At 40.6% G+C, this 23,816-nt stretch overlaps 1 protein-coding gene and 1 pseudogene across 7 annotated transcripts in view; one reads left to right on the top strand and one right to left on the bottom strand.

Moving 5' to 3' along the window:
- Positions 1-6,605: 6,605 nt before the first annotated feature.
- rnf214 (ring finger protein 214) overlaps positions 6,606-23,816 on the bottom strand; it is a 71,961-nt gene continuing 54,750 nt past the window's right edge. For 6 of the 7 annotated variants that reach the window (XM_073030048.1, XM_073030046.1, XM_073030052.1 and 3 more), the window contains 5 exons: positions 22,595-22,851; positions 20,645-20,759; positions 16,870-17,010; positions 10,031-10,126; positions 6,606-6,892 (listed from right to left, as the gene is read on the bottom strand). In XM_073030048.1, coding sequence (XP_072886149.1) covers positions 6,827-6,892; positions 10,031-10,126; positions 16,870-17,010; positions 20,645-20,759; positions 22,595-22,851 — 675 coding nt within the window. In that variant the 3' untranslated portion in view covers positions 6,606-6,826. The remainder of the gene's footprint in view (positions 6,893-10,030; positions 10,127-16,869; positions 17,011-20,644; positions 20,760-22,594; positions 22,852-23,816) is intronic. The other variant, XM_073030051.1, reaches the window with a different exon arrangement.
- On the top strand, positions 17,871-18,950 carry LOC140716929 (large ribosomal subunit protein uL10 pseudogene; annotated as a pseudogene).

Here is a 23,816-nt window from a genome sequence, read left to right as displayed (position 1 = left end):
TGCTCATGAAGTTAGTTGGTTTCATTACCTGTAGCAGCAGCAAGATCTGCAAGGCCAGAAACATGCAAATTGATTATTAAAAAAAAGCTTTTCCACATTCTCTACTAGACAATCTATAGACAGGATTTCAGATCACTGAGCAGTTCACGGTTTACTGAAAGAAAATGAGTGTCTGATTAGCAATGATTTACAGTGCTATGCTCCATCTTTGCTATTTCAATCTCTCTGGAAATCAAAAACAAAACAAAAAGTTACTGGTTTTATACCCTGCCTGGTGATCGTTTTTGCTTGCAGCAAGATAGGACAAAATGCTCGAGGAACTCAGCAGGCCAGGCAGCATCTATGTTTCAGGCAGAGATCCTTCTTCAGAACTGGATAGGAAGGGAGAAAATGCCAGAATAAAAAGGTGGGGGAGGGGAAGGAGGATAGATAGGAGGAGATACGTGAAACCAGGTGAGTAGGAAACAAAAGACTAGAGAAAAATCTGATAGGAGAGGAGAGTGGACCATGTGAGAAAGAAAAGAATGAGAGGCACCAGGGAGAGGTGATAAGCAGTGAGTAGAAGAGGCAAGAGGATAGGGTGGAGAATAGAAGGGGAGGGGGAAAAGAAAAAAGGGGGGGGTAAAAAAAGACAGGTCAGGAGCTGGTTCTGCATATTAAGCCCAGCCCCGAGGATCAAGTGGCCATTTGGAGGAGGGCATCTAAAGGGAGACAACAGTGTAGCAATCTCGGGATTACTGCCTGTGTCATGTGCTAACAAGCACAAGAATAGCATACTCAGGCATACTAATGCCTGGCTGAGAGTGTGGTGTAGGGGGCAGGGCTTCAGATTCTTAGATAATTGAGGCTTCTTCTGGGGGAAGGCATAACCTGTACAAAAAGGACAGGTTACACCTGAACCCAAAGGTGTTCAATATCCTAGCAGGCAGGTTTAATAGAGCTATTAGGCTGGATTTAACCTAATTTAACAGGGGGATGGGAACCAGAGTGATAGGGCTGAGCAAGGGAAAACAGAAATAAATCAAAGATAGCATGCAACAGAGATAGAAAGGACAGGCAGGAGATTAGGTGTAATCACAGCCAGTGGGATGAGTTACAGGGCAATAGAAGCAGGGTGCAGTTAAAACAGAAACCAACAAATACTGGACTGAAAGTGTTATATTTGAATACATGCAACATAAGAAATAAAATGGACAATCTTGAAATTCAGTTACAGATTGGCAAATATGACATTGTGGCCACCTCTGAAACTTGGCTAAAGGATGGCTGCCATTGGGAGATGAACATCCAAGGATATACAGTGTATCAGAAAGATAGGTTAGTAGGCAGAGGGGGTGGTATACAAGAAATAATATTAAATCATTAGAAAGGGATGACATAGAATCAGAAGGTGTTGAGTCTCTATGGGTTGAATTAAGAAATGGCAAGGGTAAAAAGGCCCTAATGGCAGTTGTATACAGGCCTCCAAACAGCAGCCGGGATGTGGATTACAAATTACAGCAGGAGATAGAAAAGGCATGTCAGAAGGGCAATCACAAGGAAATCTGCAGATGCTGGAAATTCAAACAACACACACAAAATGCTGGGGGAACGCAGCAGGCCAGGCAGCATCTATAGGGAGTAGCACTGTCGACGTTTCGAGCCGAGACTCGGCCCAAAACATCGACAGCGCTTCTCCCTATAGATGCTGCCTGGCCTGCTGTGTTCCACCAGCATTTTGTGTGTGTTGTCAGAAGGGCAATGTCATGATAATCGTTGGGGGTTTTAACATGGAAGTCGATTGGGAAAACCAAGGTCAATACTGGACCTCAAGAGAGAGAATTTGTAGAATGTGTAAGGATGGCTTTTTAGAACAGCTTGTTGTTGAGCCCACTAGGGGATCGGCTGTGCTGGATTAGATGTTGTGCAATGATCCGGAGGTGATAAGAGAGCTTAAGGTTAAGGAACCCTTGGGGAACAGTGATCACAATATGATTGAGTTCACTTTGAAATTTGAGAAGGAGAAACTAAATTCCAATGTGTCAGTATTTCAGTGGAATAAAGGAAATTACAATGGCCTGATAGGGGAACTGGCCAAAGTTGACTGAAAGGGACACGAGCAGGAAGGACAGCAGAGCAGCAATGGCTGGAGTTTCTGCGAAAAATGAGGGAAGTGTAAGACAGATATATTCCAAATAAGAAGAAATTTTCGAATGGAAGGAGGACACTACCATGGCTGAGAAGAGAAGTCAGAGCCAAAGTAAAAGCAAAAGAGAGGGCACACAAGGAAGCCAAAGCTAATGGGAAGATAAAGGATTGGGAAGCTTTTAAAGACTTGCAGAAGGAAACCAAGAAGGTTATTAGGAAGGAGAAAATGAATTATGGAGAAGAGGCTGGTGACTAATATCAAAGAAGATACCAAAAGCTTTTTTAAGTATAGAAAGGGTAAAAGAGAGTCGAGGGTAGATATAGGACCAATAGAAAATGACACTGAAGATATTGTAATGAGAGACACAGAGATGGCAGAGGAACTGAATGTGTATTTTGCATCGGTCTTCACAGTGGAAGTCATCTACAGTATACCGGACATTCAAAAGTGTCGGGGAAGTGAAGTTTGTGCAGTGAAAATTACAACTGAGAAGGTGCTCAGGAAGCTTAATAGTCTGAGGGTGGATGAATCTCCCGGACCCGATGGAATGCACCCTCAGGTTCTGAAGGAATTAGCTGGAGAGATTGCGGAGGCATTAACAATGATCTTTCAAGAATTGATAGATTCTGGCAATGTACCGGATGAATGGAAAATTGCAAATGCTACTCTGCTATTTAAGAAGGGTGGGAGGCAGCAGAAAGGAAACTATAGACCTGTTAGCCTGACATCAGTGGTTGGGAAATTGTTGGATTCGATCGTTAGGGATGAGATTCCGGAGAACCTGGAGGCACATGACAATATAGGCCAAAGCCAGCATAGTTTCCTGAAAGGGAAATCCTGCCTGACTAACCTACTGCAATTCTTTGAGGAAATTACAAGCAGAGTAGACAAAGGAGATGCAGTAGATGTGGTGTACTTGGATTTTCAGAAGGCCTTTGACAACGTGCTGCACATGAGGCTACTTAGCAAGAGCCCATGGAATTACAGGGAAGTTACTAGCATGGGTGGAGCATTGGCTGATCGGCAGAAAACGGTGGCTTATATTATATTAGGCAAGAAACGGTGTTGGATAGACTGTTGAGTCTGAAGGCTGATAAATCCCCGGGACCTGAATGTCTGCATCCCAGGGTACTTAAAGAGGTGGCTCTAGAAATCGTGGATGTATTGGTAATCATTTTCCAAAGTTCTATAGATTCAGGAACAGTTCCTGCTGATTGGAGGGTGGCTAATGTTGTCCCACTTTTCAAGAAAGGAGGGAGAGAGAAAACAGGGAATTATAGACTGGTTAGCCTGACGTCAGTGGTGGGAAAGATGCTGGAGTCAATTATAAAAGAGGAAATTACGACACATTTGGATAGCAGTAGAAGGATCAGTCTGTGTCAGCATGGATTTATGAAGGGAAAATCATGCTCAACTAATCCTCTGGAGTTTTTTGAGGACGTAACTATGAAAATGGACAAGGGAGAGCCAGTGGATGTAGTGTACCTGGACTTCCAGAAAGCTTTTGATAAAGTCTCACATAGGAGGTTAGTGGGCAAAATTAGGGCACATGGTATTGGGGGCAGAGTACTGACATGGATTGAAAATTGGCTGGCTGACAGGAAACAAAGAGTAGCGATTAACGGATCCCTTTCGGAATGGCAGGCTGTGACGAGTGGGGTACCTCAAGGTTCGGTGCTGGGACCGCAGCTGTTTACAATATACATTAATGATTTAGATGAAGGGATTAAAAATCACATTAGCAAATTTGCCGATGACACAAAGCTGGGTGGCAGTGTGAAATGTCAGGAGGATGTTATGAGAATGCAGGGTGACTTGGACAGGTTGGGTGAGTGGGCAAATGTATGGCAGATGCAGTTTAATGTGGATAAATGTGAGGTTATCCACTTTGGTGGCAAGAACAGGAAGGCAGATTATTATCTAAATGGAGTCAAGTTAGGAAAAGAGGAAGTACAACGAGATCTAGGTGTTCTTGTACATCAGTCAATGAAAGCAAGCATGCAGGTACAGCAGGCAGTGAAGAAGGCTAATGGCATGCTGGCCTTTATAACAAGAGGAATTGAGTATAGGAGTAAAGAGGTCCTTCTGCAACTGTACAGGGCCCTGATGAGACCCCACCTGGAGTATTGTGTGCAGTTTTGGTCTCCAAATTTGAGGAAGGACATTCTTGCTATTGAGGGAGTGCAGCGTAGGTTCACAAAGTTAACTCCTGGAATGGCGGGACTGTCATATGTTGAAAGATTGGAGCGACTGGGCTTGTATACACTGGAATTTAGGATGAGAGGGGTTCTGATTGAAATATATAAGATTATTAAAGGATTGGACACGCTGGAGGCAGGAAGCATATTCCCACTGATGGGTGAGTCCAGAACTAGAGGCCACAGTTTAAGAATAAGGGGTAGGCCATTTAGAACAGAGATGCGGAAAAGCTTTTTCACCCATGGAGTGGTGGATATGTGGAATGCTCTGCCCCAGAAGGCAGTGGAGGCCAAGTCTCTAGATGCATTCAAGAGTTAGATAGAGCTCTTATAGATAGCGGGGTCAAGGGATATGAGGAGAGGGCAGGAACAGGGTACTGATTGTGTATGATCAGCCATGATCCCAGTGAATGGTGGTGCTGGCTAGAAGGGCTGAATGGCCTACTCCTGCACCTACTGTCTATTGTCTATAAAACAGAGAGTGGGAATAAAGGGATCCTATTCTGACTGGCTGCCGGTTACCAGTGGAGTTCCACAGGGGTCAGTGTTGGGACTGCTGTTTTTTTACGATGTATGTCAATGATTTGGACTAAGGGATTAATGGATTTGTGGCTAAGTTTGCCGATGATAGAAAGATAGGTGGAGGAGCGGGTAGTGTTGAGGAAACAGAGAGCCTGCAGAGAGACTTAAGATAGTTTAGGGGAATGAGCAAAGAAGTGGCAAATGAAATACAATGTTGGAAAGTGTAAGGTCATGCACTTTGGTGGAAGAAGTAAATGGGCAGACTATTAATTAGATGGTGGGGAGAGAATTCAAAATGCAGAGATGCAAAGGGACTTGGGAGTCCTTGTGCAGGATACCCTCAAGGTTAACCTCCAGGTTGAGTCTGTGGTGAAGAAGGCAAATGCAATGTTGGCATTCATTTCTAGAGGTATAGAATATAAGAGCAGGGATGTGATGTTGAGACTCTATAAAGCACTCATGAGACCACACTTGCAGTATTGTGTGCAGTTTTGGGCTCCTTATTTTAGAAAGGATATACTGACATTGGAGAGGGTTCAGAGAAGATTCACAAGAATAATTCCAGGAATGAAAGGGTTACCGTATGAGGAACATCTGGGCTGTATTCCCTGTTGTTCAGAATAATGAGGGGGGAATCTCATAGAAACATTCCGAATGTTCAAAGGCCTGAACAGATTAAATATGGCAAAGCTATTTCCCATGGTAGGAGAGTCTAGGACAAGAGGGCACAACTTCAGGATTGAAGGATGTCCATTTAGAACACAGATACAGAGAAATTACTTTAGTCAGAGGGTGGTAAATCTGTGGAATTTGTTGCCTTAAGCAGCTGCGGAGGCCAAGTCATTGGGTGTATTTAAGGCAGAGATAGATAGGTTCTTGATTAGCCAGGACATCAAGGGGTATGGGGAGAAGACAGGGGAGTAGGGATGACTGGAAGAATTGGATCATCCCATGGTTGAATGGTGGAGCAGACTCAATGGGCCAAATGGCCTACTTCTGCTCCTATATCTTATGGTCTTATGATTGGGAAGGGGTGCTGGGGCAAACTTGAATGCTGCTGGAAATGTACTCGCAATCATCCAAGGCAATCAAGGTTGACCTCAAATTTGTGATGCCTTTACAGGTGAATGGCTCATCTACCCTCAATTTAATCATGGTCACCCAGGCGGTGAGAATTATATCAAGTGTATCCACAGAAATCATTAAAACAGTCTACGGTGGTAAAGGAATATGATTAAGCACAAGACCTGAACAATGAGCTGCTCCTAAGCACACAGTAAACTACCAAATTTAAGCTCTACTTTAAATTAGTCAAAGTATTTCTTTAATTAAGATACATGATGTGGAGAAATTGCCAGATACTTGGAGATAGCTCTGCTCTGGAGTGATAATACTTTAAAATATGACCTGCTCCTTTTTATTTTCAGGCAGAAACTCAGCCCTGCAAAGTAATATATTAAGGAACGTCTTGTGTACCACTGTTTCTAATAAGTAAACAGGTAAGTTTACGGCACTTCAAATATGGCCAACAACAAACAGATCAACAAAAAAAATCAAATCAAATACAGATGCTAGAAATTCAAAATAAATGAAATGCTGGAAATACTCAACTGGTCAAATAACATCTCTGGGAAGAGAATCAGAATTAATGCTTTGGGTTGATAATTTACATCATTCAAAGACAGCTTAATTCTTCAGGTAGATAGATGAAAACCCCAATGTTAGCCTTAGCTCCCTAGATACAGAGTGTGCTGAACCAGTGTAACATCAACTTTAATGTCATTTATAACACTTTCAGGATACTAGTGTCAATTTTGGTTTAAGTGGGCAAAGTGCCAAAAATGCATCCATCTATTTCCCATGGTGTGGATCCTTTCTCTTAACATACATAGTTCATGTTGTTTGGTTCTGGCATAGTCCTCGAAGTCCAGTTCCATTTTCCTGCATCTCTTCCAACCAGGGGGTCCAGAAAGGCTCATCACCGTGGCGTGGGGCAGAAAGGACAGCTGCTATTTTTATTGGTCTGTGCCCAGAACTTGATGCACTGGGGGAATGAGATAACACTGGTTAAAGAACAGAAATTGTGATACTGTCACATAAGTGAGACACCCTGAGCTGGTATGATGATGCAAAAGTCACATCATATAAAAATGCTGCATATCATGAAGGCTTACTCAATTATCTGCAAGGACAGAAGTGGCTTTATCATTATGTTTTTCTTAGTGGATGTTGTGCATTTTGTTTAAAGATGAAAGCAGTAACTGCAGGAACCTGTACTCTGTCAGCATGACCTTCTGGAAGGGATCAGTAATGACCTGTCAAGCTGGAAGCTGCTGATATTGACCTAAATGGTCAGTTACAACACAGAACTTAATTTCATCTCTAAATCCTGGTTAGACATAAACTGCATGCAGTAGCATCTAACAGGAGAAGCCAGGTACTGAAGAAAAAAAGTCATCTGTGACTGAGTGTTCATCTTGTGGCCACTCTATGCATCCAAGCTTCAATCCAAATCACTACCTTAAGTTCAAGGCAGATCACTAGGACACTGCAGTTAGGAGACTCGTGGAAATGAGGACAGGGACAGAGCAGAACAGTGGTACAAGTACAGCTACTGCCTCATATTTTTAACAGCACTGGGTTTAATCCTGACCTCCAACATCATGTTGCATGCTTGTTCCTCTCAATATGACTGTACCCTCCATATCCCAAATTTAGAAACGTAGAAAACGCTTCGGCCCACAAAGTTGTGCCGAACATGTCACAACCTTAGAAATTACTAGGCTTACCTATAGCCCTCTATTTTACTAAGCTCCTTGTATCTATCCAAAAGTCTCTTAAAAGACCCTATCGTATCCGCCTCCACCACTGTCGCCGGTAGCCCATTCCACACACTCACCACTCTGAGTAAAAAACTTACCCCTGACATCTCCTCTGTACCTACTCCCCAGCACCTTAAATCTATGTCCTTTTTTGGCAACCATTTCAGCCTTGGGAAAAAGCCTCTGATTATCCACATGATCAATGCCTCTCATCATCTTGTACACCTCTATCAGGTCACTTCTCATCCTCCTTCACAGGCATGTTAATTAGCATCTGTAAATTAGATAGCTAGGAAGAGAATAACAGGAAAGCACGATAGAGCAATTACGCTACAGGCAAAATCAGTAGGGAATGGGATTGATAGGTTCACTCAAAGAACCGGCATAAACCCAATGAGGCATATGTTCTCCTTCAAGTTGCAAGGCAAATATGAACCATGATAGGGGACAGAATAGATCAAAGCCAGACTGGAGATAAGGGGAGACTTTCTGATTGGAACAAGGCACAGAGTGAAGACCTGGGAAGTCAGAGCAAAACCACATAAAATCAATGGGATCAGAGTACTAGGTATTGTTCTGCTCATATCACAGTACGGATGTACAGACTAGAGACTATGGAAGAGATTTTAGAACACTGCTCTATCCCTGGAGAACTGCAGCCATAAGAATGGGCAGGTTAGGAATTTCTCCAGAAAAGGGGAGATTTGGACAGACTGCTGAAGGAGAAACACATGGGGGTCAATAACTGGGAAGAAGAGATTTAATGTAACAGGCAGAAGGATAAGAGGGGAGTTGAAGAATTTTTTTTAATTTTTTTTTTAAATCAACCAAAAGTGGTTCCTTTATATATCAGAGTACCGAATACAGAGTAGGGATGTTATGTTGAAGTTGTGCAAGACATTGGAGGCCTATTTTGGAGTATTATGTGCAGTTCTGATCACCTACCTTCGGGAAAGAAATCAATAAGGGTACAGAGAAAACTTACAAGGATGTTGCTGGGACTTGAGGGCCCGAGTTATAGGGAAAGGTTGAATAGGTTAGAACTTTATTCCCAAGAGGGTAGAGAATGAGGGGAGACTTGACAGAGGTATAAAAATTATGAGGTGTATGGATAGGGTAAATGCAAATAGGCTTTTTCCAATGAGGTTGGGTTAGACTAAAACTAGATGTCATAGGTTAAGAGTGAAAGGTGAAATGTTAAAAGGGAATATGAGGGAAAACTTCTTCACTCAGAGTGGTGTGAGTGCTGAATGAGCTGCCGGTGCAAGTCGTGGATGCAAGTTTGATTTCAACATTTAAGGGAAGTTTGGGTAAGTCTCGGTGTGGGTCGATGGGACTAGGCAGAAAAACAGTTTAGCATAGACTAGGTGGGCCACAGGGCCTGTTTCAGTCCTATAGTGCTCTATAATTCTATGGTGTTGATCAGGTGGAAGGAGGTACATCTACAATAACCTCCGAGGCATGGAGCAGTCTCACCAGCTCATTTTGGGCTGTCATGGACAGAATTTAACTAATAGGTTGCGTAGTTGCTATAATTTTCCATTATCCCACAAACGGAAGGTGTGCAAGTTCTGCTTGAAGCCAAATTGGAAGCAAAATATCAAAAGTAAGTTTTTTTTTTCCCCATTCAGACTGGCCTTGATGATCAGTGATTAATCCTATAACCTGCTATTGAAGTCCAAAGTACAATCAAAGCCAAACTCCAATAGGTGTACGCAAGTACCCGTGCCCGTTCTTAACAGACCATCAACATGGCCGAAGGGCATGTTCCTGTGATGTAGTGCTCCATGATTCTACGTATGAATTGTAATACAGAGAATTGAGATAACATAAACTTGTGATGAACTATTCCAATTTAGACTATTTGTACTTGTTATAATGCTCATTTGTTTTGCTAGGTCGTGAAAAGTAATCCAGTCCAAAAACATCACCTAAAAGAAAAATTGATTCAATTTTTTTTCCAAGTTATAAATAAAATTGCCAGTTGGGAACCCTTCCCGAGTCACCCAGAGTAGCACATGATCATTTGAAAACTAGTTACGGTTGTAACACTAGTTATGTTGTTGACAATTTGTGCAAAGCAAGCCCCTACAAACAGCAGTGTTTTAAAAACTTGATTATTAGCCTCGATTCTGTGGTGATCTGTTCTGCTATTTTTCAAAATATTCAACTAGTCAAACAGGCTTTGACTTAATATTTCCTTGGATATTTCACTCATCTTTCATCCTAGATGCTGACTTGGAGATAACAGCCTAGAACTTTTCTACTCTCTGATGCAGGTAACCAGGATGTTGCCAAGTCACAGCTAATGGAAGTGAAAAATTAATATTTTGATTAATAGGAGAAAACAGGGCACTCACCTCCTTGTGGACAATGTGTGAACAGGCCATTGGATGCACCTCACTGACAGGCACAACCTTCTGACACATCAAACATAGGCGGGGACTCCCAGGTACCTGAAATTCAGAAGAATTCAATTCATTTTTAAGCCAGAGGGCATATTTTAAACTTGGCAATTTATTCTAAAAGGGCCATGAAAACAAGGCAAGCACTAATCTGTCAAGTTACATTTTAAAGAGATTTAAGATAAGATTATAAGAGGCATAGATAGAGTGAACAGGAAGCATCTTTTTCTCCCAGGTGGCAGTGGCTTATACCAGAGGACATCCTTTCAAGGAGAGTGGAGGAAGGTTGAGGGGAGATGTCAGAAAGTTTTTTTTTTAAATAAAAAACAGAGTGGCAAGTGCTTGGAATACACTGCTGGGAGTAGTGGTACACGCAGATACATTAGGGATATTTAAGAGACTTTAGATAGGCATATGGATAAAAGGAAAATGGAGGGTTATGGGCTACAAAGAAGCTAAGTGTTTTTTTTATTAGTTTTTTATACATTTTCTACATCGCTACAGATAAAAAAAACCCAGATCGAAATGAAGAACATTAATACAGTGCAAAAATAAACATACAATAATAATATCATACAAAAGAAGATAATTGAGAAAGCACCCAAATTGAAGATATGTAAAATTAGTATCCTCCCCAAACCCCGCAACAAAAAAGAACTCCAGACCAACCACAACACAATCTAGAGAGTATACATCAGGACATTCAAACCCCCAAAACTGTAAATACACTTAGCAACAGAAGATATTAATGCCTACTACCAACAAAAAAGGAGCTGAAAGCAAGGGACCGAAAAAAAAAACCTTAGTTAAGAGGAAGGTTATGAAAATACTCAATAAAAGGTCCCCAGACCCTATGGAACTTTGTATCCGAATTAAGAACTGAATAATGAATTTTTTCAAGGTCTAAGCAGGACATAATATCATTAAGCCATTGAGCATGCGTGGGCAGGGCAACATCCCTCCATCTAAGGAGGATTAAACGTCTAGCCAGGAGAGAAGCAAAAGATAATATTCGACACTTAGTCGAACTCAGACGTAAATCTGTCTCACCCAAAAAACCGAACAAAGCAATTAAAGGGTTAGGATCTAGGTGGTGATTCAGAATACAAGATAACGTTATGAAGACGTCTTTCCAAAATTTCTCCAAGCTAGGACAAAACCAGTACATATGAATGAGAGAGGCCTCGCCCCTTTTGCATTTATCACAGAGAGGACTAATGTTAGGGTAAAATCGGGATAGTTTAGATTTAGACATATGGGCTCTATGAACAATCTTAAACTGTAAAAGGCAATAGCGAGCGCAAAGAGAGGTTGAATTAACCAATTTGAGAATTAAATCCCAAGTCTCATCAGATAAGGAGATATTTAAATCATGCTCCCAAGCCATTCTAATTTTATCCACAGGGGCACGCCGTAAGGATGCAAATTTATCACGAATAAATGATATTAAACCTTCACCTAGTGGATTAATAGAAAGAAAGAAATCCATAACATTTTTCTCAGGCATTTCAGGGAAGTTAGGAATTAAAGGATTAATAAAGTGTCTAATTTGGAGATATCTAAAAAAATGAGCATTGGGCAGATTGAACTTAGCAGAGAGCTGTTGAAAAGATGCGAAGCGATTATCAATAAAAAGATCTTCAAAATGTTTAATGCCCTTCCTATACCAATCATGGAATGCTGAATCATACGTAGTAGGTAAAAAAAGGTGATTATGTAAGATAGGGCTAGAAAAGGAAAAACCATGGAAACCATAAAACTTCCTAAACTGAGCCCATATACGCAAAGTGTGTCTAACAAGAGGATTAACAATTAATCTGGACAAACTACTAGGGAGTACAGAGCCAAGAAGTGCAGAGATAGATAAATCTTTAGTGGAACTCAACTCCATTGCCACCCAATTAGGGCACTCGGGTTGGCCATGGAAAAAAGACCAAAAGGTAGCACAACGTATATTGGCTGCCCAATAATACAAATGAAAGTTAGGTAAAGCCATGCCATCCTCTTTTTTGGATTTTTGGAGATAAACTTTATTAATTCTAGAGCGCTTATTCTTCCACAGATATGACAAAATAATAGAGTCTAAGGAATCAAAAGAAGATTTAGGAATAAAAATTGGGATAGATTGAAATAAGTATAAAAATTTAGGGAGAACATACATTTTAACAACATTGATACGACCTACCAAAGACATAGATAGAGGTAACCATTGTAACAGACTCTGTTTTATAGTATATGAAAGATAGGCAAAATTTTCACGAAAGAGATCTTTAAACTTCCTTGTGACTGTAATCCCAAGATAAGTAAATTGATTATGAACTACTTTAAAAGGGAGATCACAAAATGTTAATTCTTGTGCTTCTTTATTAACTGGGAAAAGTTCGCTCTTATGTAAATTAAGTTTATAGCCAGAGAACTGGCTAAACTGGTCAAGAAGTGAAAACATTGGAGATAAGGATGTAGACGGATTTGAAAGAAAAAGTAATAAGTCATCAGCATAAAGAGAAACTCTATGCTCAGCACCCCCTCTCCAAATCCCAGTCAATTCAGGACAATTTCGAAATGCTATCGCCAAAGGTTCTATAGCCAAATCAAAGAGAAAGGGACTTAAAGGGCATCCCTGGCGGGTGCCATGTTTGAGGTTAAATAACTGGGATTTCTGAAAATTAGTCAAAACAGAGGCAGTAGGACACAAATACAGCAATTTGATCCAAGAGATAAAACTTTGACCGAAGTCAAATTTTTCTAAAACTGCAAAAAGGTAGTTCCACTCTATACGATCAAATGCTTTCTCCGCATCGAGGGAAAGAACACATTCAGGAATCCCAGTTGGAGGTGAATATAAAATGTTAAATAAACGCCGAACGTTAAAAAAAGGAAGACGATTTTTAATAAAACCAGTTTGATCATCAGAAATAATAGAGGGGATAACACTTTCTAATCTATAAGCCAAAACTTTGGCCAAGATTTTAACATCAACATTGAGCAAAGAAATCGGCCTATACGAGGAACACTCTGTTGGGTCTTTACCCTTTTTTAATAAAAGAATAATAGATGCCTCATTAAAAGAGGGTGGCAATTTACCGTAATTAAACGAGTCAGATAATACTGAGAATTACTGAGGGGAAAGAAGTGAAGAGAATGATTTATAAAATTCTACGGGGAACCCATCAGGTCCAGGAGATTTCTCTGAAGACAATGCAGAAATTGCAAAAGATATTTCTTCTGATGAAATAGGCGCATTAAGTTTGGCTTTAAAATCAGATGAAAGCGAAGGAATATTCAGATTATTTAAAAAGTGATCAACAGAGATATTGTCATTCAAAGATTCAGAGGAATAAAGTCGAGAATAGAAATTTTTAAATGCGTCATTGATTTCTAAGTGATCCGATGTAAAGTCTCCATTCTCCTTCTGGATCTTTGTAATATGTTGTTTGGCTTTGGAACGTCTCAGCTGATTGGTTAGAAATATACCAGATTTGTCACCATGAATATAGAAGCGACTCTTACTTTCAAGAAGTTGGCGTTCGACAGGTTGAGTAGACAGAAGATTAAATTTAGTTTGAAGTTCTACACGCTTCTTGTATAATTCAGGATTCTTAGTTTGTGCATACAGTTGATCCAATTCTTTAATCTGATTAATGAGGTCTAATCGATCTGCACAGGACTTTCTATTAAGATTTGCTGTATAGGAGATTATTTAACCCCTCAAATATGCTTTCATGGCATCCCAGACAATCTGGGATGACATTTCAGATGATGTATTGGTGTTAAAATAAAAGGTTATCTGATCCTTAATAAATTTTAGAAAATCATCATCCGATAATAAAGTCGAGTCAAAACGCCAGTGTTTATTCCTCTGAGGGAGACCAGGAAAATTTAAAGACAAAGTAACTGGTGCATGGTCAGAAATCAGTATACTCTGATAGTCACAAGAATAGACAAATGGAATAAGTTGATTATCGAGTAAAAAGTAGTCAATTCTAGTAAAGGTATGGTGAACATGTGAAAAAAAAGAGTAGTCTCTCTCAGTGGGATGAAGGAAACGCCATATATCAGAGATACCATAATTAGAGAGAAAAGAGTGAATAGCTAAGGCAGATTTAGTAAGTAGTCTAGTAACAGAGGACGATCGATCCAAATTAGGATCTAACCAACAATTGAAATCGCCACCCAGTATAAGAGAGTATGAGTTTAAATCTGGTAGCGAGGAGAAAAAACGTTCAAAAAAATTATCATCATCAAAATTGGGAGCATACAGGTTTGCTAGTACAACTTTAGTATTGTATAATTTACCAGAAACAATAATAAAATGGCCATTTGTATCAGATATCTTATTATGGAGTTCAAAAGGAATATTTGAATAAGGATGGAAACCCCCCTAGCTTTGGCAGCAAAGGATGAATGAAAATGCTGACCCGCCCACTTTGACAGAAGCCGAGAATTATCAAAACTATGAATATGAGTTTCTTGAAGGAAAGCAATGTCAACTTTGAGTTGTTTAATATGGGAGAAGACCTTCCTTCTTTTAACAGGCTGATTCAGTCCCTTTACATTCCAGCTCACAAATTTAAGTGAATTAACCGTTATCAATTGTTAGTGCATAGAAGGCAGCAGGCATATAAAAAATCAAGCAGTACAATAACAGTCTGGGAGCAAAAATGTGAACATAGATCCGTAGAATCAAAACAGAGACATGTCCTGAATAACAAAGGAAAACAAAAGAAACAGTGAGTAGTGTTGGAACTGGAGAACCCCCCCCCCCTCGCAACCCAAAATTAGACGGCTACCTAAAAAAGCAGCTAGCTCTACCAAAAAAATTAACCCAAGTATGACTTCCAGTTCTGTGTCGTTAACAAAAGTTCCGTATAAATAATATAGCAAATAGTAACTAATTTATGCACTAGAAAACAGAATTATAAATAGGAACAACTTCAACAGAAGTATAAAACTTAATACAAAGAAAATCAGAAGAAAACTAAAACTAACCTACCCGCGAAAAGTTATAAAAGATTAAAAGAAAAAAAAGGGAGGAAGGAAAAGGGAAAATTATAAAATTCAAAGAGAGTCCTTATCAACCATTTACAGAAAAAAAAAGCAAAACTTAAACTATGAATCAACCAACAGGGAGGCCTTCAATAAAAACTCCAAACCTCCAAAACAAGTTAAAGACAATTGTAGTTCTCTATAGATAAGGTTATACAAAAATAAAATAGATTACACAGGTAAAATCTAAAAGTTCACAGGGAAACATTAAACTTAAATTATCTATTTAGAAAAAATGCACCAAGTCCAGGGAGAGATTGACTACAGCCCTTAGAGTTTCAATAGATAATGACTGAATTATTCAAGTAAAGTCTGAGTTCGGAAAAGATAGTTTTACTTCGAGAAGTACTTATCAACCATTTTAGAAGGTCAGGCCGGTTCCGAAGAAGATGAGGTGGCTGGAAGACTTCCAACAAACGCCTCAGCCTCCTTCACTGATTTAAACCACTTATAATCTCCAGTAGTAAGCGTAATTCGGAGATCGGCTGGGTTTCGAAGAAAGGGTCTGAGTCCACGATCAAAAAGCACTTTCATTACACCTTTAAACTCAGCACGCATCTTCAGAACCTGGGGGGCAAAATCCTCCACAAAACGAATGACCATATTTTGAAAGGCAAAAGTACCTCTGCGGCTTTTCACCTGGTATCGATGAAAGCATAAAATAATCGGCCGTGGACGGGAACCCAGAATTGCTCAAGGAACATAGATCCTGTGTGCCCTTTCAAGCTCAGGTGGAGTCGGAAAAAATTCTTTCCCGAAAATCTCACAGAGAAACTTGGAAAAAAATTCAACGGGAGAGCCCTTTTCGGTGGCCTCTGGCAAACCAAGAATTCGTAGATTGCAACGTCTGCTCCGATTTTCAAGATCCACCATTTTGGAAAAAAGTTTACTATTCTTCTCCTCTAGGTTGGAGCAGAGAGTTTCAAGATATTGAACACGGCGTTTTAAATCTTCAGAAGTTACGTCAATGCGAGATAAATGTTCATCATGATCATCCACTCTAGCATTAATCTGATCCAGTTTGGCATTCAGCTGGTTGAAAGAAGTTCTAAATTCAGTTCTAAAATCCATTAAAGTATCTTGTCGATGTTGTTCCAGAACAGCGAGAATGTCAGCCGGCAAAGCCGTAGAAGTTTCCTTTTTCCCGGTTTTAGTACTTTTGGTAGCCATTATAAGATAGATGTGGTCGCAGGCAGGTAGAAGAGAACTAATAAAATACCTAACTAAGGTTTAAGAAGGGAGACACATAGTGCAAAGGCAAGAAGAATAACGGAGCAAAAGTTCGGAGCGACTAAGCAATCGCCATCTTACCGGAAGAGGAGCTAAGTGTTTTTAGAGTAGGTTAAAAGGTCAGCACAACATTGTGGGCTGAAGGGCCTGTATTGTGCTTTATTGTTTTATATTCTATATTTAAAGCACCATTAATGCTAACAGTCTAACAGCACGCTATGAATTCAGGTCATTATGTAATTATGTTGTGTAATTTGTACCCAAACTCTGCATTTTGACAGTTCCTTCAACTTCCCAGTATGTAAGACTAAGCCAAGTGCAATGACAAACAACACTCTTTAAACTTATTATTTGGACACAAACCTTGACCCATGGTTTTCTCAACTATTTACCAAGCTGGCAACAAAGGAAGCCTTGATAAATAATGACCTACAGACAAAGTTACTTACAAAAAGGTGCGTAATGACAAAAAAAAGAGAAAAAAAAATCACTCTGTGAAGATGAGGCAGTGTACTAACCAGTGCTGGCCTCTCTTGATATGAAGGTAGAGTTCCACTTCTGCTCTTGGGCAAGGACATGTATGGACTGGTCCGAACAACAGCTGGTGGGAAGCACCCAGGCAAGCTGACTGAAACTCCAGGGGGGGCCGACGGAAGAGACTGTTTGATGAGGAGAGCAAACACACTTCAAGTTAAGATTCATTAGCATTGAAAACAGATACACATCGTAATTAAGCTTCTTCTCTCTCAATAAACTATTTCTCTTTTAAAAAGTTACGTGTTAACAACACTGTTAAATGTGATTGAATAATTCTACCATCACTCAAGCTGGTGTAATCAAAACTGAGCAATATAATTACTATCCAACTATCCTGCACTCTATATGAGCACCAGTGAACAGCCCATTTCTGGAGACAATGTTCTGCTTAGAATAGGGGATGTTGTTTGCAGTTTTGCAAAGCTACTGAACTGGAAACTCAGCCAGCTCCATCATGTGCACCAGCCTCCCCAGCATCAATGAGATCTTCAAAAGCCGATGCCTCAAAAAGGCAGCTTCCATGATTAAGGACCCAATCACCCAGGACATGCCCTCTTTTCATTACTACTAACAGAGAGGAGGTAAAAAAAAAAGCCCAAAGACACACACTCAATATTTTAGGAAGAGATTATATAAAAAATAGCAATTTATATTATATCGCACTGTACGAATTTCACAACATATGTCAGTGCTAATAAATCTGATTGTGTTTCTTTGCTTTGACTTTCTGTACTGACATTGTCGTTTGTGCCACTGGACTCTAATGAGTTTATTGTCACCTGCATCAGGGTGCAATGAAGGTCCTTGCGAACGTGAAGCTCACAGAATAAATAGTATACATTGTAATAATGAATACAGAAACAAAAGCAAATGACAACGAAAAGGTGTCAAGTCTAGTAGTGCAAACTGAGGCACTGCAAAATGAAATGATAAAGTGACTATAACCGAATTACAGGTTTAAGAATATGGCAGGACCCTTTCGTTCGGGGGCTCTGAGTGATATCTCATCTTTAAACCAGTTTGTGGCAATCCTTGGAAGCACTTAAAGATGCCCAGGGAAGACAGAGCTACGTGGAAATCAAATTACTTTCTCAAAATTATTCAACTATTGGATGATTATCCAAAATGTTTCATTGTCGGAGCAGACAACGTTGGATCCAAGCAGATGCAGCAGATCCGTATATCGCTGCGTGGTAAGGCTGTCGTGTTGATGGGCAAGAATACCATGATGCGCAAGGCTATCCGTGGTCACTTGGAGAACAACCCTGCTCTGGAAAAGCTTCTCCCACACATTCGTGGTAATGTTGGCTTTGTGTTCACTAAGGAGGATTTGTGCGAAGTCCGTGACATGCTGCTGTCCAACAAGGTCCCAGCTGCTGCTCGTGCTGGTGCAATTGCTCCATGTGATGTCACTGTGCCAGGTCAAAACACTGGTTTGGGACCTGAGAAGACCTCTTTCTTCCAGGCTTTGGGAATCACCACCAAGATCTCCAGAGGTACTATTGAAATTCTGAGCGATGTACATCTCATCAAGGAGAGTGACAAGGTGGGAGCCAGTGAAGCCACTCTGCTGAACACGTTGAACATCTCTCCCTTCTCCTACGGCTTGGTGATCAGGCAGGTTTATGATAATAGCAGTATATATGACCCTGAGGTCCTGGACATCACAGAAGAAACTCTGCAGAAGTGTTTCTTAGAGGGAGTTCATAATGTGGCAAGTGTGTGTCTGGAAATTGGTTATCCAACTATAGCCTCTGTACCACATTCCATCATTAATGGTTACAAAAGAGTGCTGGCCATTGCTGTGGAGACAGACTATTCCTTCCCATTAGCCGATAAGGTAAAAGCTTTCTTGGCTGACCCATCAGCTTTTGCTGCCCCTGTTGTTGAGGCTGCTCCAGTTGCTGTCAAGGAGGAAGTGAAAGAGGAGAAGGAGGAAGAGTCTGAGGAGTCTGATGATGACATGGGCTTTGGTCTGTTTGACTTAAAAAAACCTGCCCGTCTCTGCATGGCTGTTCAATCTACCTAACCAAAATAAAAGGAATTATTTACAAAAAAAAAATATGGCAGGACTACCGGGAAGGGAGAGTGAACACAGCATAGTACAGGTTTCCCCCGCTATCCGAAGGCAGAACTTTCCTATGAGACCGTTTGTAAGCCGAAATGTCGTAAAGCGGAGAAGCAATTACCATTAGATTATATAGGAAAATTTTTGAGCGTTCCCAGACCCAAAAAATAACCTACCAAATCAAAACAAGTAACACATAAAACCTAAAATAACACGAACATATAGTAAAAGCAGGAATGATATGATAAATATACAGCCTATATAAAATAGAAATATTGTACGTACAGTGTAGTTTCACTTATCAAAATCGGCGATGTGGAGAAAAAAAATCAGCACGTACAAGCATATGCACACAACTGCCTGCACAAGGCTTCACAGTCATGGTAGTCTTTCTCGGGGTAACACACGTATAAAGTGGGCGTCTTTTTTTCATAAAAGTGAAAATCCTCTTTGGTTAGCAAAAAGAGGTACTAATGTAGGTCTTTCGTAACAGCGAGCTGTCGTAAAGCGAACGTTCGAAAAACAGGGGCCACCTGCACAGGCTCTTCGGCCATGAGGTACTGCCTAACCTACTTAAGTTTAATCTAAGCCTTCTCTTCTACAACCCATCCATTTTTCTATCACCCACGTGCCTATCCAAGATTCTCTTAAATCTCTCTACCTCCACCACTGACAGCGGGTTCCATGAACCCACCACCTTCCGTGTAAAAACACAACCTCTGACATCCCCTCCATACTTTCCTCCAATCATCTTAACATTATACCCCCTTGCATTGGCCATTTTCACCCTGGGAAAAAGTCTCTGCCTATCCACTTGATCTATACCTCTTATCAGCTTTTACACCTCTATCAAGTCACCTGTCATCCTCTTTCACTCCAAGAGAAAAGCCCTAGCTTGTTCAACTTATCACCACAAGATACACTCTCAAATCTAGGCAGCACCCTGATAAATCTTTTCTACACCCTCTCTAAAGCTTCCTATAATGAGGTGACCAAAACGGAACACAATATTCCAAGCGTGTTCTAACCAGGTTTTTTTAAAAACAGAACTGCAACATTGAACTCAATCCACCAACTAACAAAGGACAATACACCATACACCTTCTTTACTACCTTATCAATTTCCACAGCAACTTTGAAGGATCTATGGGCATAGTCTCCAAGATCCCCGTTCCTCTACACTGCTAAGAGTCTTGCCATTAACCCTGTGAATGAGGTGATTATTTCAGAAGTCCAATCAATCAAGTGCTGAGAGGCGACACATAAACCAGAGACTCTTAAATCGTTCTCAGGGTCTTAGCCATCACTGACTGCTCTCCATGCACACTTCATTACTGCATCACTCTGACAACCAGCAAGAATGGTTCTCTCACACCCAGTAAATTCCAATTTTGATTGCAATAAGTCCAATTAATTTAGTAAAGTTGCTTTGTCCCAAATAGAAGCTATTAAAAAAGTAGATCAAATTCAATGAGGAGAGAAGTAATACAATGTCAGTAATCAACTTCTGACTATGTAACACAGACCAAATAGTAGAGGGACTCAGCAGGTCAGGCAGCATTTATAGAGGGGATTAAATGGTTGACACTTTGAGCCAAGATCATCAGGACTGGAAAGGAAGGGGGAAGGAGCCAGATTTGACCGGGCAGGTACTGGTTTGAATTTTGGACACTTGGTCCAGAGATTACCTGGTTTGAGACACTGAGGCAGTCAGCAATTTGTTGGATTAGTTCTTCCACGGAGAGGCCAGCTATAGTGCCACGTGAAGTCTTTATCTGCTGTAGGATGTGCATAAGCTGCTTTCTGTCAAGAAGAGGAAGCTGTAAGTTAAGGAATCATAAAGCCCCTTTAGAAATAGAGGGAGACCATTTCAACCCATGAGGTTTCTGCTGGCCTTCAGAGTACCTGTTATTCCCAAGTTGGCATCTCGCTATCATAAGAGAATAGGAGCAGGAGGAAACCATTTGGCCCCTCAACCTGACCCAGCATTTATAGGATCAAGGATCAACTTTATTTGCCATATTCATTTACATGTACTAGGAATTTGCTGTGATCTGTTGGCATGATAACGAACAAAATACAACAACATTCAACAATTATAAAGAAGAAAGAATTATGTGGGTTTCCTCCAATGGTCCAAAGATGTACAAATTAGTAGGTTACTTGGTCACTGTAAATTGTCCTGTGATTAGGCTAGGTTTAAATATGTGGGTTGCTAGGTGGTGGAACTTGTTGGGCCGGAGGGCCTGTTCCGTGCTGTATCACTAAACAAATAAAAATAAAATATAATAAATAAAGTTAAAGGTTTAAGTACAGATTTACAATTTAAACAGCATTATAAAATGTGGTTTACAATGTTTACAGTGCAGTGACTGACAGGACAGTAACAGGACAGTAGACTGTTCAGCCCAACTTGTCCATGTTGACTAACATCCCCATCTTAACTATTCCCACTTACCTGTGTTTGGCTCATATTCCTCCAAACTTTTTTTTAAATGTTTTTACTGTATCTGCCTCAACCACTTCCTCCAGCAACTTGTTCCATCTATTTCCCACCCTCTACCTGAAATTGCCCCTTAGTGCCTTTTAAATCTCCTCTGTCTCACCTTAAAACTATGCCCTCTAGTTTTTGATTCATTTTCTCTAGGAAAAACATTTATAAACACAAGAGATTGTGCAGATGGTGGAAATCTTGAGCAATACTCAAAATGCTGAAGGAACTCAACAAGTCAAGCAGCATCGATGGAGGGGAATTCACCTTAACTATGCCACTCATAATTTTATACAGCTCTATAAGGTCATCTTCCATCTCCAACATTCCAAATAATAAAGTCCAAGCCAGCTAGGCTCTCTCTATAACTCAGGCCTCGAATCCTGACAACATTCTCGTAAATCATTTTGCTCAATATGATCATGGACAATCCGCACCAGATCTCATCTCCAATTCCCAAAAGCTCTTATTCCTCGATGGAGTTCACAGGGAAAATAAATCAGCTCTGATCAAATTGTGGAGCAGACTTGATGGGCAAAATGGCCTAATTCTGCTACATCTTATGTCTTGTCTTTCTAAAGTGTATCCAGTTCCTCCTTAAATGCCCCAATGATCCAGTCTCCACAACCATCCTTCCACCTGGTGGTTTTAAATGACCACCAACTAACCTTAGAATGATCATTCCCTCTTCTATCAATTCCTCCTCCCTACCTACACAGTAGAGGTAATTTAAAGTGGCCAATTTACCACCAATCCCAAAAGCCTTTGGGACGTAGGAGGAAAATGGTGCACTTAGAAACAACATCAAAAGTCATAGGTGAATATAAAAGCTCTATGCTTTAGACATCGGAGGTCAGAATCGAACCACTACAGTGTGAGGAAGAATCAGTGATCAGCCCATTCAGCCTCTGTTGGGCAACTGGATCCATCCTCTGCTTTTTTCCACCATCCCACCCACAGCCTCATTAACGTTCCAATACTCCCCAGATAAATTGGTTTAAAGTTGTCAGATTCCAAAATGAAGCCTTCTCCCTAGACAAACACAAAAAAAAGGGGGAGGGGGAGAGAAAGACATGCAAAGCTCCACAAAGATTTAATTAAAATTCCCACTGAGCCCAATCAAGTCTGGTGTTTGAGGTAGCCATACCTGCTGCAGTTTGGAAACTTTGACTCCAGTTTGCTGAGAAGTTTTTCCAGTTTTGAGGCTGAGCTGACTACAGCTGGAGCACCATGATTCTCAACATCTGATGTACGTCCCAATCCCATTGGAAAAGCTGGAGTGGGCAGGACTTGCTGTGCGTAAAAGGCAACAGGAGGGAATGCTGCCAGAGGAGGCATGCTACTGGGGAAAAAATGGGGCAATGTGGAAGTGGACTGCCAGTTACTGTGGGACAAAAGATCCGTCTGCAAGTGGAAGAGAAACAAAGAATTATGAGCTTTGGGCTTGAGACAAAACAAAGTTGGCAATGATACAGACTAATTATTTGAGTAACCAATTTGGAATTTGAAGGCAAGTTAGTCATAGTGCATGTTATCGTAAAACTACCAGATTATCGTTAAAGTCTTTTCCAGTTCACTATCCTGCCGAAGGTTCTCGGCCTGAAACATCGACTGTACAGTCTGCCCTCCTTATCCGCGAATTCCGCATGCACAAATTCGACTAACCGTGAATCATGAAAACCCAGAAGTGCTCTTCCAGCACTTGTTGTTCGAGCATGTACAGACTTTTTTTCTTGTCATTATTCCCTAAACAATGCAGTATAACAACTATATTACATAGCATTTACATTGTATTAGGTATTATAAGTAATCTAGAGATGATTTAAAGTATACAGGAAGATGTGCGTGGGTTATCATGGATCGGGATTGAAAAAAATCGGAAGTTCTCTAACTAAGTAAGTCGGAACAGGTACATCCAGTAGTATTTAGCGTCAGTTAGTCAAACGTTTGTCTTAGTATATAGTATATATTTTACCTTTCTATGCATATAAAACGTATCTTAAGAACGTATGTTTCAGCGCTGGGCTCGGGAACAGAAGTTCCTGAGTTCGATCCAGTGACAGATCGCTATGGAGCGCGCTCTCCACCGTGCCGGGTTGATGTGGAGGATCAAAAACCCAAAACCCCAAAACCCACTAATTAAACCACTGCGTTGCTTAGTAATAATTGTAGCTTTCATCGAGGCAGAGCCTTTCTCACTTTATCCTTTAAAATTGTTCCGATCGTTGACCGACAAAGCCTAACGCTTTTCCAATGACCAATGGCGTTTCACCTCTTTCCAATCGCTTTATTATTTCCACTTTATTTTCAATTGTGATCATGATTATTTTCGTGAACAGAAACACTGCAGATTCAGAGCTCTGACGCTG

This window comes from Hemitrygon akajei, chromosome 26, assembly GCF_048418815.1.
Source record: "Hemitrygon akajei chromosome 26, sHemAka1.3, whole genome shotgun sequence".
NCBI classification, from domain to species: Eukaryota; Metazoa; Chordata; class Chondrichthyes; order Myliobatiformes; family Dasyatidae; genus Hemitrygon; species Hemitrygon akajei.
This window is presented reverse-complemented; position numbering and strand designations above follow the sequence as displayed.